The sequence below is a fragment of the Globicephala melas genome, chromosome 2, assembly GCF_963455315.2.
Source record: "Globicephala melas chromosome 2, mGloMel1.2, whole genome shotgun sequence".
NCBI lineage: Eukaryota > Metazoa > Chordata > Mammalia > Artiodactyla > Delphinidae > Globicephala > Globicephala melas.
This window is the reverse complement of record NC_083315.2, coordinates 14596372-14611730: the sequence shown is the minus strand read 5'-3', so window position 1 is coordinate 14611730 and position 15359 is coordinate 14596372. Positions and strand designations below refer to the sequence as shown.

Below are 15359 nucleotides of genomic sequence, written 5' to 3'. Positions count from 1 at the left end.
ATACCCTTGTAAATCTCAGTACATTATAATTCAATTTTGCTCCAGATTTAAAAACCTTGCTTGTTGGTTTGAGTGGGAGTATACGTGCCCCACTTAGCACTGTCCACTTCCCATGAAAAGCAATCCTGTTATCTATCAGCTTTGACCCCTTTGGATGCACAGTTGTGGTGGAGCCACTATTCCAATTTTGTGCCCTGAGACAATGCTTCCTTCTGCACTTTCTCAGTTTATCCCACATAGACCATGGACATGCAGCCCAAGGCTTTACAACATCCCCTGGCTTCCAGGAAGATATAGACTGACCTGGGTTTAGCCATCCCAGGAAGGTTCTGGTTTGCTGGGAGGGGATTCTAAGAGTCGGGACATCATCACAGATACTGGCCACACAGAGCTGTTGGCTTTAATTGCCACTTTCAATCAGATCACCTTTAATTTTATGTCTTTATATGAGAGTTCCATAAACCAACTCATTTGAAAACAAGGTTCTCCCTTTCTTAAGTTCCTTATAAGCACTGTCTTATAACCAGCTCAGAAAATAGGAGGCAATGACAACATTCTCTGATGTGCTTTTCACTGAGTCCTAGGAAAGCTGACTTTCCACATCTATCTGTATATACATGTGCAGATAGGGTGCTCAGTGACCCGCTAGCAGTCACTCAGTTTGTGTCCTTCTTGAGTCAAAATTTTTAACTGCAGAAATTTTGTAAGAGGCAAGCTGGTGATTGAGGAGATCACATCATTTCATCTATTAGTGTCTGCCCATAAGCTCACCCTGCAATCTTCCATGCACTTTTGATAAGCACCAAGAGAACAGCATTGCCACCAGTGCTGATGGGTATCTCACAGGTATAGGGAAAGATTCTGCAAATGCCTTTTCTTCCTATTTACACCTTTATGAGCCTACAGTTTCAGTAGGCATTTATTGGTATACGTTTATGGTGTCCAAGAACATGCTTAATCATTGTTCTTTAATATTCTCTGTAAAAGAAAAGCCTCCTCTGTTGTAGCACACAAAGGAAGGTGATAAGTAAAAGTACCTTCTATCCCTGGAGACCTTGATTTCTCAAAGAGCTTTTATGTTGATTAATTCACGTAATATTCACAAACACTTTGGCATGAATATACTACTACTAAAGCAAAGGACATTGTGAAAAGTACTGGTTTTAAAGCAGATGACTCCAAGAATCACCTGTTCTCTCTTTTAACCATTAGCTGGTTAGTTATCTTCATCACAGGCCAGCCTGGTTCCAACTGCCCGACTGTGAGGTTAGCCATGGGGTCTCTGACCATTTGTCTTTTGTTCTTGAGAAGATTTTTTTTTTTAAGGCAGATAAAGGCTTGTTTTTTATTGAATGAGTGGTCTATCTAATTGCCAAGGCCACTATGTACAGAGAAGAGAGGGAGAACTTTATTTCTTCGTCTCTTCCTTCTTGGACAGAGTCTTGATGATTTCTTCCTCCTTGGCCTGGAGCCGGTCTTCATGGTCCTTGCGGGCTTCCTTGGTCTTAGACCTGCGGGCCTCAGCCTGGTCTGCCAGAAGCTTCTCGCAAGCCTTGTCTGACTTCAGCTTGTGGATATGTTCCATGAGAATACACTTGTTTTTGAACACGTTACCCTTCACTTTCAGGTATAGGCTGTGATACCTGTGCTGGTCAATCTTCTTAGATTCACGGTATCTTCTGAGCAGCCAGCAGCCAGGTAACCTTTTAGGGCATTAGAGCACTGGCAGTACCCTGTTGCTTACCTATGTCCATATGCCTGCCCTTCCTGTGGCCCAAGGTGTTTTTCCGGCATCGAGCCTGGGAATGGACCATCACAGGCTTCCTGATGATGAGCCCATCTTTGATCAGTTTCCGGATCTGCTGACGGGAGTTGGCATTGGTGATTTCCTTAGTCTCACTGGGGTCCAACCAGACCTTCTTTTTGCCACAGGGGAGGACACTGCAGGCAAGCCTCTTCTGAAGCCTGAGCATACTCATGGCTGCAGCCGCAGTGGTGAAAGGCAAGAAGATTTTAGATAAGTTGGGAATCAAATAAAATGCCATTTCTTTCACTAATTGTCCTGCATGTAAGTTGAAGTTGCCGTAACTGAATTGGCTGAATCTCTAAGTCCCCCTGTGACCTTTTATCTGCTCTTTAAAGTTGGTCCTGTAGTTTAGTTTTTAAAGAGGTATTATCAGTTATTGAGCCCTTGCCGCTCACCCTTGAGGTCTCAGTTTAAGTATCACTTTCCCATAAAACATTCCCAAACTATCCTGCCTACGTTTGGTCACCTGGTAATATGCACACGCAGAGCACTGCAAATTTCTTTTAATCTATATCCTGCAGCTTTAATGACCTATTTTTTTCTTCTTTAATAAACTGTAACTACCAGGACGGTGGAGAATGCCTTGTTCACTAGCCCCAGCCTCAGGCCTAATGTAACAGCCAGTGCATGCAGATCCAATATAAATTTGGATAAACGTGAACAAATGCAGGGCAGCGCGGTAGCCACTGAGGATGCCAAGCTCTGGAAGCACCCCAGGGAGTTCATTATCTAGTCAGGTAGGCAGGATGGATGAATATAAATACAAACAACATGAAGATAAAATACGGAATAATCAAATGCTTTTTTAAAAAGCTATAATTTCAGTGAGGTTTACATGGATTTAGGGGAGCGAGGATTGCGGCTCGGGATGACAAAGCGATGAAGGGATGAAGCAACTTAGCTGCACGGAGAGGGAGTCACCTTGGCCATGGCGAGTCATGCATAATGGACTCTAGGGACACATCTGTACCTTTTCATTTTATTCCACAGGATACGTAATATCCTATTGTCTCTCTCATTCTCGTTTTAAAATTCTTTTTTAACCAGCTGTAGTAATTCCAAAAGCAAACCCTCTGGGAACATTTAACGTTTAACATGATGATATGTAGAGGTAAAAAATGAGAAGGGAAGGAGTCCATTTTTGTAACTGTGAACAAGGCCTAAGAAGGACAACGGTAACTGCATAGGGGAGGAAAAGCTTCCTTCTGCCCTCTTAGGTTCTGTGGCTGGGCCTAAGAATTACACTGGCATAAGACAGATTACCAGGAAAAAGCCTACAGGTGTTATTTAATACAGCCCACCCTTAAACAAAGCAGGTCTGAACTGCACAGCTCCAACTATATGAGGATTTTTTTCTTTATTTCTTTCTCTTTTTTTAAACATCTTTATTGGAGTATAATTGCTTTACAATGATGTGTTAGTTTCTGCTTTATAACAAATTGAATCAGCTATACATATACATATGTCCCCATATTTCCTCCCTCTTGTGTCTCCCTCCCTCCCACCCTCCCTATCCCACCCCTCTAGGTGGTCACAAAGCACTGAACTGATCTCCCTGTGTTATGCAGCTGCTATCCCACCCCTCTAGGTTGTCACAAAGCACTGAACTGATCTCCCTGTGCTATGCAGCTGCTTCCCACTAGCTATTTATTTTATGTTTGGTAGTGTATATATGTCCATGCCATTCTCTCACTTTGTCACAGCTTACCCTTCCCCCTCCCCATATCCTCAAGTCCATTCTCTAGTAGGTCTGCATCTTTATTCCCATCTTGCCCCTAGGTTCTTCATGACCTTTTTTTTTTAGATTCCATATATATGTGTTAGCATATGGTATTTGTTTTTCTCTTTCTGACTTACTTCACTGTGTATGACAGTCTCTAGGTCCATCCACCTCAGTACATATAACCCAGCTTCATTCCTTTTTATGGCTGAGTAATATTCCATTGTATATATGTGCCACATCTTCTTTATCCATTCATCCGATGATGGACACTTAGGTTGTTTCCATCTCTGGGCTAATGTAAATAGAGCTGCAATGAACATTTTGGTACATGACTCCTTTTGAATTATGGTTTTCTCAGGGTATATGCCCAGTAGTGGGATTGCTGGGTCATACGGTAGTTCTATTTGTAGTTGTTTAAGGAACCTCCATACTGTTCTCCATACTGGCTGTATCAATTTACATTCCCACCAACAGTGCAAGAGTATTCCCTTTTCTCCACACCCTCTCCAGCATTTATTGTTTGTAGAATTTTTGATGATGCACATTCTGACTGGTGTGAGGTGATACCTCATTGCAGTTTTGTTTGCATTTCTCCAATGATTAATGATGTTGAGCATTCTTTCATGTGTCTGTAGGCAATGTGTATATCTTCTTTGGAGAAATGTCTATTTAGGTGTTCTGCCCATTTTTGGACTGGGTTGTCTGTGTTTTAGATGTTGAGCTGCATGAGCTGCTTGTAAATTTTGGAGATTAATCCTTGTCCGTTGCTTCATTTGAAAATATTTTCTCCCATTCTGAGGGTTGTCTTTTCATCTTGTTTATGGTTTCCTTTGCTGTGCAAAAGCCTTTAATTTTCATTAGGCCCCATTTGTTTATTTTTGTTTTTATTTCCATTTCTCTAGGAGGTAGGTCAAAAAGGATCTTCCTGTGATTTATGTCATAGAGTGTTCTGCCCATGTTTTCCTCTAAGAGTTTGATGGTGTCTGGCCCTACATTTATGTCTTTAATCCATTTTGAGTTTATTTTTGTGCATGGTGTTAAGGAGTGCTCTAATTTCATTCTTTTACATGTAGTTGTCCAGTTTTCCCAGCATCACTTATTGAAGAGACTGTCTTTTCTCCACTGTATATTCTTGCCTCCTTTATCAAAGATGACCATATGTGCGTGGGTTTATCTCTGGGCTTTCTCTCCTGTTCCATTTATCTATATTTCTGTTTTTGTGCCAGTACCATACTGTCTTGATTACTGTAGCTTTGCAGTATAGTCTGAAGTCTGGGAGCCTGATTCCTCCAGCTCCATTTTTCTATCTCAAGATTGATTTGGCTATTTGGGGTCTTTTGTGTTTCCATACAAATTGTGAAATTTTTTGTTCTAGTTCTGTGAAAAATGACAGTGGTTGTTTGATAGGGATTGCATTGAATCTATAGATTGCTTTGGGTAGTAGAGCCATTTTCACAATGTTGATTCTTCCAATCCAAGAACATGGTATATCTCTCCATCTATTTGTATTATCTTTAATTTCTTTCATCAGTGTCTTATAATTTTTTGCATACAGATCTTTTGTCTCATTAGGTAGGTTTATTCCTAGGTATTTTATTCTTTTTTTTCAATGGTAAATGGGAGTGTTTCCTTAATTTCTCTTTCAGATTTTTCATCAGTAGCATATAGGAATGCCAGAGATTTCTGTGCATTAATCTTGTATCCTGCAACTTTACCAAATTCATTGATTAGCTGTAGTAGTTTTCTGGTAGCATCTTTAGGATTCTCTATATATAGTATCATGTCATCTACAAACAGTGACAGCTTTACTTCTTCTTTTCCAATTTGGATTCCTTTTACTTCCTTTTCTTCTCTGATTGCTGTGGCTAAAACTTCCAAAACTATGTTGAATAATAGTGGTGAGAAGTGGGCAACCCTGTCTTGTTCCTGATGTTAGTGGAAATGGATTCAGTTTTTCACCACTGAGGACGATGTTGGCTGTGGGTTTGTCATATATGGCCTTTATTATGTTGAGGAAAGTTCCCTCTATGCCTACTTTCTGGAGGGTTTTTATCATAAATGGGTGCTGAATTTTGTCAAAAGCTTTCTCTGCATCTATTGAGATGATCATATGGCTCCGAAGCCCGAGCCTCAGCTCGCAGCCCCGCCCGCCCCGGCGGGGGAGCAAACAAGCCTCTCGGGCTGGTGAGTGCCTGTCGGCACCCATGCTCTGTGAGGGAATCTCTCTGCTTTGCCCTCCACACCCCTGTTGCTGTGCGCTCCTCCGCGGCTCCGAAGCTTCCCCCCTCTGCCACCTGCAGTCTCCGCCCGCGAAGGAGCTTCCTAGTGTGTGGAAACTTTCCTCCTTCACAGCTCCCTCCTGCTGGTGCAGGTACCGTCCCTATCCTTTTGTCTCTGTTTTTTCTTTTTTCTTTTCCCTACCCAGGTACGTGGGGGGTTTCTTGCCTTTTGGGAGGTCTGAGGTCTTCTGCCGGCGTTCAGTAGGTGTTCTGTAGGAGTTGTTCCACGTGTAGATGTATTTCTGATATATTTGTGGGGAGGAAGGTGATCTCCGCGTCTTACTCGTCCACCATCTTGAAGCTCCTTGGGGAGTTTTTTCAATAGTAGGTATGACTACAGGTCCTGCCGGTGGTTGGAACTGCAGATGTGGAACTGCTGATATGGAGGGTGGACTGTAAGTTTTTTTTGTTTTTTGGTGTTTTTAGTTCGTTGTTTTTTTTTTTTTTTTGGCTGAGCCGCACAATCTGAGGCATGTGGGCTCTTAGTTCCCTGACCAGGGATCGAACCCGTGCCCCCTGAAATGGGAGCAAGGAGTCCTAACCACTGGCCCACCAGGGAATTCAGGTGGACTGTAAGTTATCAGAGGACTTGGAACTGTATGGAGGGCAGCACCCCTAACCCCTGTGTTGTTCAAGGGTCAGCTGTATTTTTATGTGCATACTGAGTCTTCATGAGGACAATGAAGATCTGAAGAAGCAGGTAGGACCAAGAGCTTATACACATTTTAAACAAAGAAAGAATACATTTGTAAAGTGACAAGACAAAGAGGCTTGAGCTGGGCAGTGGATTGTGGGATAGTGACCAGGAAATATATGAGGGAAACTAATGGAAGATCAGGGTTGTTTAGGTTGGTTTGTTTGGGGATGACTCCCAATCTCTAGTGATAAGAAAGTTCTTCTCTTCCTGGTACCGGAGGGCCCATTTCTCACGGGAAATCTTATGACCTGTTTTTAGGGAGAAAGGAGGAGGGCAGAGAGCCCTTCCTGCATCTGCCGTTTCTCAATTGCCTTTGGCTCAAAATAATCAATATACCAAAGCGTTTTGGTGTGGCATATTCTGAACCCCTTCGATGGGAAGGAAGAAACGAGGACAAGACCATGAGGACCTGATGCCGGATTAGATGGAGAAGGCAAAGAGAGGGAAGTGTCTTAGGGGACGCCCAGAATTTGAAGAGATGTGAAGAATAGCAGGGAATGGGGGTGGCGGGGGGTTGGTGGGGAAGGTTGGATACTTTGTTTGAAGTCAGCAGCACAGCCCAGCTAGGAGAAACAGCATGCATACCATGTGATCTTGAAGCTCTGTTTGGCTGGAGGACAACAGCATAGAGATGATTTGCCACCCTGGAGAACTTAGAGAGTCTTTAATTGGAGAAGAAAAATATTAATGTACTGGCTTTGCTTGTCAATCTAAAAGACAATAATGAACATAGTTCTCTCGTGGAGACCCAAAAAGTGATACTGATCTTTCTGGTTCAAAATTTGCATACACCATCAGTGACTTCTAATCTTCATAAAAAATCAGAAATATGAATATAGCTTAATACTTTGACCTTATTCATTACTGCCAACTTCAGATGTTAAAGGCAAAAATCCAATGATAAACATGATGAATGTTTAAACCAAGATCACCAAGGCCAGTGTAATGACAGAATACACACACAAGTTCCATGCCATCATTTACTGTAAAGGATGGGTTACTTATAAGGAGTGAACGTTTGTAGCAGGAACTACTCTGCACGAAAGAAACACTGGCTTTGGTTTCTAGAACTGAAGATCTAAGTGTGCAGAAAGTACGCCAGAATAACTGCAGTGTCAGGACTGTAAACACAGTTCTGCAGCTTTCCCCAAAGGTGTTGCCTTCGAGTCATCTGGGATGCAGTGTTGTAGTTGTTGGGTGGGTTTGTACTTGGATAGGTTACGGATTCTTCAAGAAATTAACAGATAGTCAGCAACTACAGGGCCAGCTATTAAATTACACCAATTTTTATTGCTGAAAAGTTGACCCTTCAGTGAATATGCCAGAAGCAATGATGAGACTGCAGGTCAAAACCGGTCTGTCAAGTCCTACCTCATGAGGCTCCCATCAGACTTTTGCATATTCTCTGTAGCCTACCTTCATCCAACACAGGAAGCCCTCCTGACACTTGATGATAGGTGTTGGGAGCCATATTGAGAAAGCCAAGAGTGTGACCAGATGGTAGCTCTTTCTTGGACTTCTTCCAAGATTTATTTTTTTCTATGAAGCGGAGGGAATTGGGCAAGTCTGCCAGGCACATGGCCTTTTTTGTCCTTTCATTATATGAGGAAGCCCTGGCTAGTCTTTTGGCAGCTGGGAATTTGGCAGGCTGGCAATCTTGGCAACGCCATGTAGCTCACAGACTCAGGGGCCCTTCAGACTACAAAGCAATTCTTGCAGTTTGCAAAGTTCCTAGATGAAAGGGGGGAAAAAAAAAAGAAATCATCTATCTCACGCACCTAAAGACATTCTGGAAATATGACCAGCTATGCCAAAATTGACAGAGAGAAAGACTGTATTTAACAAGCCTTTCCAATAGAAGCCTTATTTTGAAAGTTTTTAATGCATAAATTATGACTGGGCATTACAGAATGCCATCTGTGTATTGATTTCCATACATTTCCCAGAATCAGCTCAGACTCCAGGCATTTCATAGTGAGGGTACACACTTGTGATTTTGTAATTATTAGTTCCATATTTTAAGGAAAGGATAACAAGGGCACCAGAGGGTTACATGCTTCCACCCTCCAATCTTTAACTTTTTTTTAAGAAAAACAGCTGTATTGAGATATAACTCATATGCCATATAACTCACCCATTTAAAATGTACAATCATGGTTTTTACTATATTAAATTATTAATTTAGTTAAACTGTAGTAAGATATATGTAACATAATTTGCCATTTTGACTCTTTATAAATGCACAATTCAGTGCCATTAATTACATTCACAGTGTTGTACAAACATCATCATTATCTATTTCCAAAACATTTTCATCACCCTGAACGGAAACTCTGTAACCAGCAAGCAAAACCTCCCCATCCGTGCCCCTGTACACACAAGCCTCTGGTAACCTCTAATCTACTTTCTATATTTATGAATTTGACTATTCTAGATAGTTAATATAAATGGAATTATGCAATATTTTTCCCTTTCTTCATGGCTTATTTCACTTAGCATAATGTTCTTCTGACTCATACATATTGTAGCATGTGGCAAGACTTCATTCCTTTTCATGGCTAAGTAGTATTTCATTGCATGTATCTATCACATCTGTTTATCCATTCATCTGGTGATGGACACTTGGGGTCTTTCAACTTTTTGGCTATTGTATTCAACTGACTTTTGTCAATTGAATGACATTTCAATGGGGATTATGTGTCCCAGGTGCACTTAAGAATCAGTAGCACATACATTTCGAATATCTTTCAAGTATAAATGCTCTAAAGACAGGCATCCCCTGATGAGCCTTCCAGTGTCCAGCACCGACGAAGATTGGTTGGAATGAATTGCATCTATATAAAATAAAGGGAAGATCGCTGAACATTTTTCTTAATATAATCTATTTGGAAAAAGGTAATGTGGTTCCCTTAAGCATAAATCATGCCTGATTAAATCAAATAGACTTCTTGGAGGTGATACGCATTTATGTCGGAAAACAGACACAGAGAATATGGTTTGTTTAAACTTTCAAATTGTCTTGGAGAAAGTTTTACAGCAAGGCTATTAGGTTTTAAGGGAATCACCATAGAATTAGAAATAGGAGCCAACTGTTCAACTGTTATAGAAAACTGACATTTAATTTGATGAATATTTATTACAGGCTTAGTTAGGAACTATGGAAAACACAAAATATGACATACTCTGCCAAATCCACAACCCAGCAGGAAAGGACATACTCTTAGTTATGGAAACACTCTTAGTTATGGACATACTCTTAGTTATGGACATACTCTTAGTTATGGAAACACTCTTAGTTATGGACATACTCTTAGTTATGGACATACTCTTAGTTATGGAAAACACAAAATAAGACATACTCTGCCAAATCCACAACCCAGCAGGAAAGGAAGTAAAAAGAATAAAATAAAATGTGTATGGCATAAAGGGTCACACTTGTATAAAAAAATGTAAACAATGGAATTCCTTAGAGAATCAGATCTAAGATCAGTCCTATTTTAAACATATTTTACATAAAGTGGTGGAGACCATATATGAGGAAATCCCCGGGTTTACATATGCCAGTAAATTCTTCCAGGAAGGAAAGCCACAGATGAATTCATGCTTCGTTAATGAACAATAACAAGAAAAAAATGACTAATACGGTCCAACTGAGCATTGAATAATAATAATATAATACAAATCCATCCTAAAAAAATGGATTTTAACTTATCAACGATGTTTCATCGAATGTGACCCAGAAGAAGTAACTAAATGTTTTCCCCACACCAAAATTATTATATTGAACCCACATGCTTTTAAAAAATGGCATAAGGCAATAATAGGAAGGTTATTCAGGAACAAGCCAGAAAACATCTCCTAACCTAATCATAGTCTTGGAACAGTCATACCTAGTCCTGGAATTAGATGTTCAAAATTATCAAATTATAGAATGTATATAATCCCGCAGTTTCAAAAGGTCCATTTCATTGAAAACATCAACTTTATAAGTTAATACAAATCTCACTACTAAAAGCACCAGAAACGTGTTTCTTATGGAAAAGCAACCCCTCAATTCACATTTTATGCAAGACATGAACAATACTGTGGTATGAAATATTAAAATATTTTGGTTAAAATTATGTTTAAAAAATGGATTTGAAAACTCAGAAAAAACACATCAAAATTAACAGAATGATCAGAAACAGCTGTTCAGCTTTTAGTAAATGTTATTTTCACTGTCAGCGGTTTCCAATGTATTTCCAGGTGGTAAAGTCTGAGTTACCTAATTATAGAAATAGTATAAAATAATATAAAAACATCGTTAAACTAAAAGAGTTTAAGACGTGTCAGAATACTCAACAAATGCTAAACTTTAAAAGTTTATGCTGCATAATAGTCAGTGATCTAAATTAACCATGGGGCTTGTTACACGCCAAGCTCTCCCTTTTTTTTTCGCTCACAAACACAACTTTAATAGATCTATTTGTAATGGGTAGAATATAATTGACCTGGGAAAGATCCAGAGATGACAAGTAAAATGATCAGAGTTGTGGTGAGCGATGTCAGGGAAGACAAATGAAAAAGTTTAGAATTGCAGTTGGAAAGGTAAAGACTAAGTGAGACTATTTTTGATGTTGAAAATTGCAAAAGGTGAAGATAGGGGAGGACATCAGCTAGTTCATCAGATCCTGGGATATTACAGCAAGAAGGAAAGCTCTTCAGTCTTTAGGGAGGAAAGTTTAAGGTTAATATCAGGGTTATAACCCTTCACAGTGCAATGTGAGCTAGTGTTACAGAGTCTAACTGTGAAGAGAAAAGAAAATGATTTAAGTCAACTCAAAAATTAACAAGTTCTAATGTAAGAGGACAATTAGTAGATGGTAGGATTTTCCTAACCTTTATAGCAGATGACTGTGTAGTCAAACATATCCATCTTCCAGAAACACATCTCTGCTGAGCAGGATATAAACAATAACATAATCTACTCTTGATTTTTTTTTTTTTTTTTCCGGTACGCGGGCCTCTCACTGTTGTGGCCTCTCCCGTTGTGGAGCACAGGCTCTGGACGCACAGGCTCAGCGGCCATGGCTCACGGACCCAGTTGCTCCGCAGCATGTGGGATCCTCCCGGACTGGGGCACGAACCCGTGTCCCCTGCATTGGCAGGCGGACTCCCAACCACTGCGCCACCAGGGAAGCCCTACTCTTTTGATTCTTAAACTCTTACGTTTAAGACAAGCTTTAGAGATGAGATCAGAGTGTGCTTTAATGAGAAATTAAGCAGAATCTATATTCTAAAAGGGTAGGGACTTTCACCCCGAGAGCCTAGCTCCATGCCTGACGGTAGATTTTGAGCTACTGTGCAGAAAGCTAATACACGACATTCTCCTTATTCATTCACTCCAAGAGGTCAAGAAATCTACACATTTTAGAGAAACAATGGGGAGAAGATCTGAAACCACACAGATTCTGAAAATATAAATATATATGTGACATCATCACACTCAAAGTTGCTAGAAAAGAAAGTAATATTTTCAAGAGGTTTTTTTTTTTTCTGGAAAACTATTAATGAATCTTACAATTTACATCTATTGTTAAAGTATTATTGTTACAGTCATAATATTTATCTAATATTTCACAACTTTGCTTGCACGTGAAATGAGTTGGACTGTAAATCTAGCCTTTTCTCAGTTCTTCTTTTTTTCAAAATTAAAGCAAATCCAAGTTGAAGAGATGTGGTCTCAGTCAAAATAGGTTAATGTGTCTTTGTGTTTGGCAAAACAGATACTAGCTCATACATAATCTGGATCAGGAGTCACCTGGTTTCATGAAAGTTCCAATAACTACATCTAAAAAACAGGGGAAATAAGCCAGGATTTTATCAGGACAATAAACAAATTAGATCAGTAAAATGAGGACAATTATTTACTTTATCAGGGTCACCTCTAATCCTAAAATATTCCAGCTGGAGCTAGAAGGATAAACAGACGACTCCAGTCATTTAGTGATAAAATAATGGTTGACTTAATTCAATTCAGAAACTATTGCCCTTTATCTGCTTAGGAACAGATGCACTAGGTGCTTCCAATTATGAAACTAGGATCAGAATTCACTCTCCCTCTAGTAAGAAAATTTAAAAGTAAAATCAGTGTCTCTCTTCTCTAGGAGCAGATATCTCTAGGTACTTTTTCTGGAAGTAATGCATTGGTGAAAAATGCTAAATCTGCTTCCGTTGAAGTGCTGTATCAGAGAGCACCACCTCAAGATCCATTATTCAACAGTTTAACACTCGGATCATGTGGGAGCACCGCCTGCTCACTGGCCAGTTGCTGGAAGCTTCAAGAAATCTACAATGACATAGGAAAAGAGCTCCATTTTTTCCCCACAGAAATACAGTCGTTGATACATAAATGCTATGTCACCTGGAGAATTCTGTAAGGGAGCTAGGGACCCAGTTTAGGCTGCATAATAGGAGGACAAAAATCTTGATGAAAAAAAAGAAAAAAAATCTTGATGAAAATTTATTAAAGTCAAATCACCAAATTTCTGGAAGGTGGACCAGATGCCTAGAATTGAGTGTCTCTGTATGACTTGTGAGATTCTTTCCTCTTTCATCTGGATGGCCTGGCAGTGGAGGGACCAACATGTGTCTTAAATCGCACCTGCTCCTGAGAACACTCCTTATGTAAAGTTAAACTTTCCTATTTTCTCCTACAAATGATTTAACTATGTAAACTGGCTTGACTTCACCAACAAATTGTGGCTTTCGTTAAGTTGTTTTAACTGCCTGTTTTTAACTCTACACAAAACCCACCATTGGATGGGCCTGAATTTTCACCTTCTGAATTGGGAAGTTGATTAAGCCAGTGCTTCTGAAAATTAAATTCTGATTCAGTGGGTCTGGTGTGGGCCTTGAAGGTCTGAGTTTCTAACAAGCTCCCCAAACAGGCTGATGCTGGTGGTCTGAGGATCATACTTAGGATAGCAGAGTTAAGCAATGATTATTATTTAACCCATCAGTGATAACACTTGGGTGTATTCTGAAGATACTCTGACAGTGCCATTGAAATTCTACATTTTTATGTTGTGAAAATTGCCACATTTTCACTCAGGAACTGATTCTAAGTCTGCCTGGATCCTTCGGCATGGATTTCCTATCTTGAATTCACAAAATCAGACCACACTTTCTAAGGACCATGTATAAACCAAATAAGGTCACCCAAATATAGAGAAGTGCCTTTGAGTTAACACAAATCACTTTTTCTTTCAAGAAACTCTGCATATAAAGAGTGAAAGTTGTTTTCTACTTTCAAAAACTTCTTATCAAATGGAGCGAGAGTGAACCTTTGGAAAGGTGAAAAGATTTACCTTGGGTTTCTACAGATGAAGGGTTTCATTACTTTATCTGTGGAGTGTTGAGCTGCCTGGACTTTGAAATGAAATATCTACTGTTGCAAAAATTGATCTCAAGTATTTCAGTTGTTCACAGGTAAGTTTCTAGCTGGAAAAGTTTGTGAAATGCTGCCTAGCTGGCTGTGGAAGGATTGCCACAGGCTGTGGAAGGATTCAGGCAAACCCTTTAGAATCATAAATAATGATATAAAACATAATACATAATAGAATGTATTAACAAAGTAGGTTGAAAACATAAATAATTTAATAAATTAAACAAGTTGCTACACTAAAGTAAATTGTAGATTTCTCATGAAAAGATATTAATACATATTAGTTGAAATTCTAATCAAATAACAAATTTTAAGTCGAAAAACATGTAGGAAATAAAGGATTGAAGAAACATAGGTGGGCATCAATCTCTGCAGAGATTCAAGTGGATTAAATATTGAAATCTCCAATCTTCTCTCATACTCAAATCCCCACATTTTATGGTTACGATTTCTCTTACATTAAAATTCCAAAATTCTTAGTGTATAGACTACAGAAAGACAGAAATTGATAAACAGACAAAGTGAAAATAGTGGAAGCAATTAAATACATGTTACACTGATTTCATAGGCTCTATTCAAATTTGAAAACCAATGTATTAAATGTAGATATTAAACTATCTGATTTTATTTAGGATAAAGTACTTCTATAAGTAGAAAAGCATTAATTTGTACCATTTAATAGCATAGTTATTTTTATTTTATTGAATTGGTTTATCAGTTTGGAAGGCAAATAACGTGATGTATTTGTTTTGTTCATATCAATCAATATAGGTGAATGGATTCAATGAGTGATGCTGGCAAATAATATTCAGTAGTACAGAGATTTTAAAGTAATGGAAAATATATACCAACATTCTCCACAACAACTTAAGAACTAGATTTTAAAGTTAAAATAAATATGGCTAGAGAATCTGCTCTCTGAACATAATGATACTGCTAATTGTATAACAGGTAGAGGAATAATAAGAGAAAAGTTATAATTTGGACAATAATAGAAAGAAAAGATTAGAGATGGTAACAGACAGGATGGAGATAATCCCGAAGAGAGTACTAACTCATTACAAGCACACACACAACACCTTGGGTTTCATAACCCAAGGAAATACTTCTTTCTATTTAGATTTGGCAACAAGTGTACAAAGGAAGCGCCCTTAACACAATGCATCCTTAAAAGGGTCCCTCCCACCGTAAAAACTGAAGCGGTAGCTCTATTACGTAACAGGTTATGGGCAATGTTGTGCTTCATACTTTAAGATGTGTTTCTCCAAATGTTCACAGAACTTATTTTTGGTTGTTTTGGCCTTGGCTGACGGTTTAACTCAGGAAAAGATTTCCTTTGCTATGCCAAGATTCCATTTAGTGGAAATTTAGGATTATTCTTAATGCTGTGGCTACTGGGAAGAAGAGAATTTGTTTAATAATGATTT

The 15359-nt window shown here is 39.1% G+C and overlaps 1 protein-coding gene across 1 annotated transcript; it reads right to left on the bottom strand.

Annotated features, from left to right (window-relative positions):
- Positions 1 to 1408: 1408 nt before the first annotated feature.
- LOC115842330 (large ribosomal subunit protein eL19-like) lies at positions 1409 to 1985 on the bottom strand. Its single transcript, XM_060293683.1, is given in 2 exon segments — positions 1409 to 1688; positions 1690 to 1985. Coding segments are annotated over 2 exon segments (570 nt in total). The 5' UTR covers positions 1980 to 1985.
- Between the last annotated feature and the right edge of the window lie 13374 nt (positions 1986 to 15359).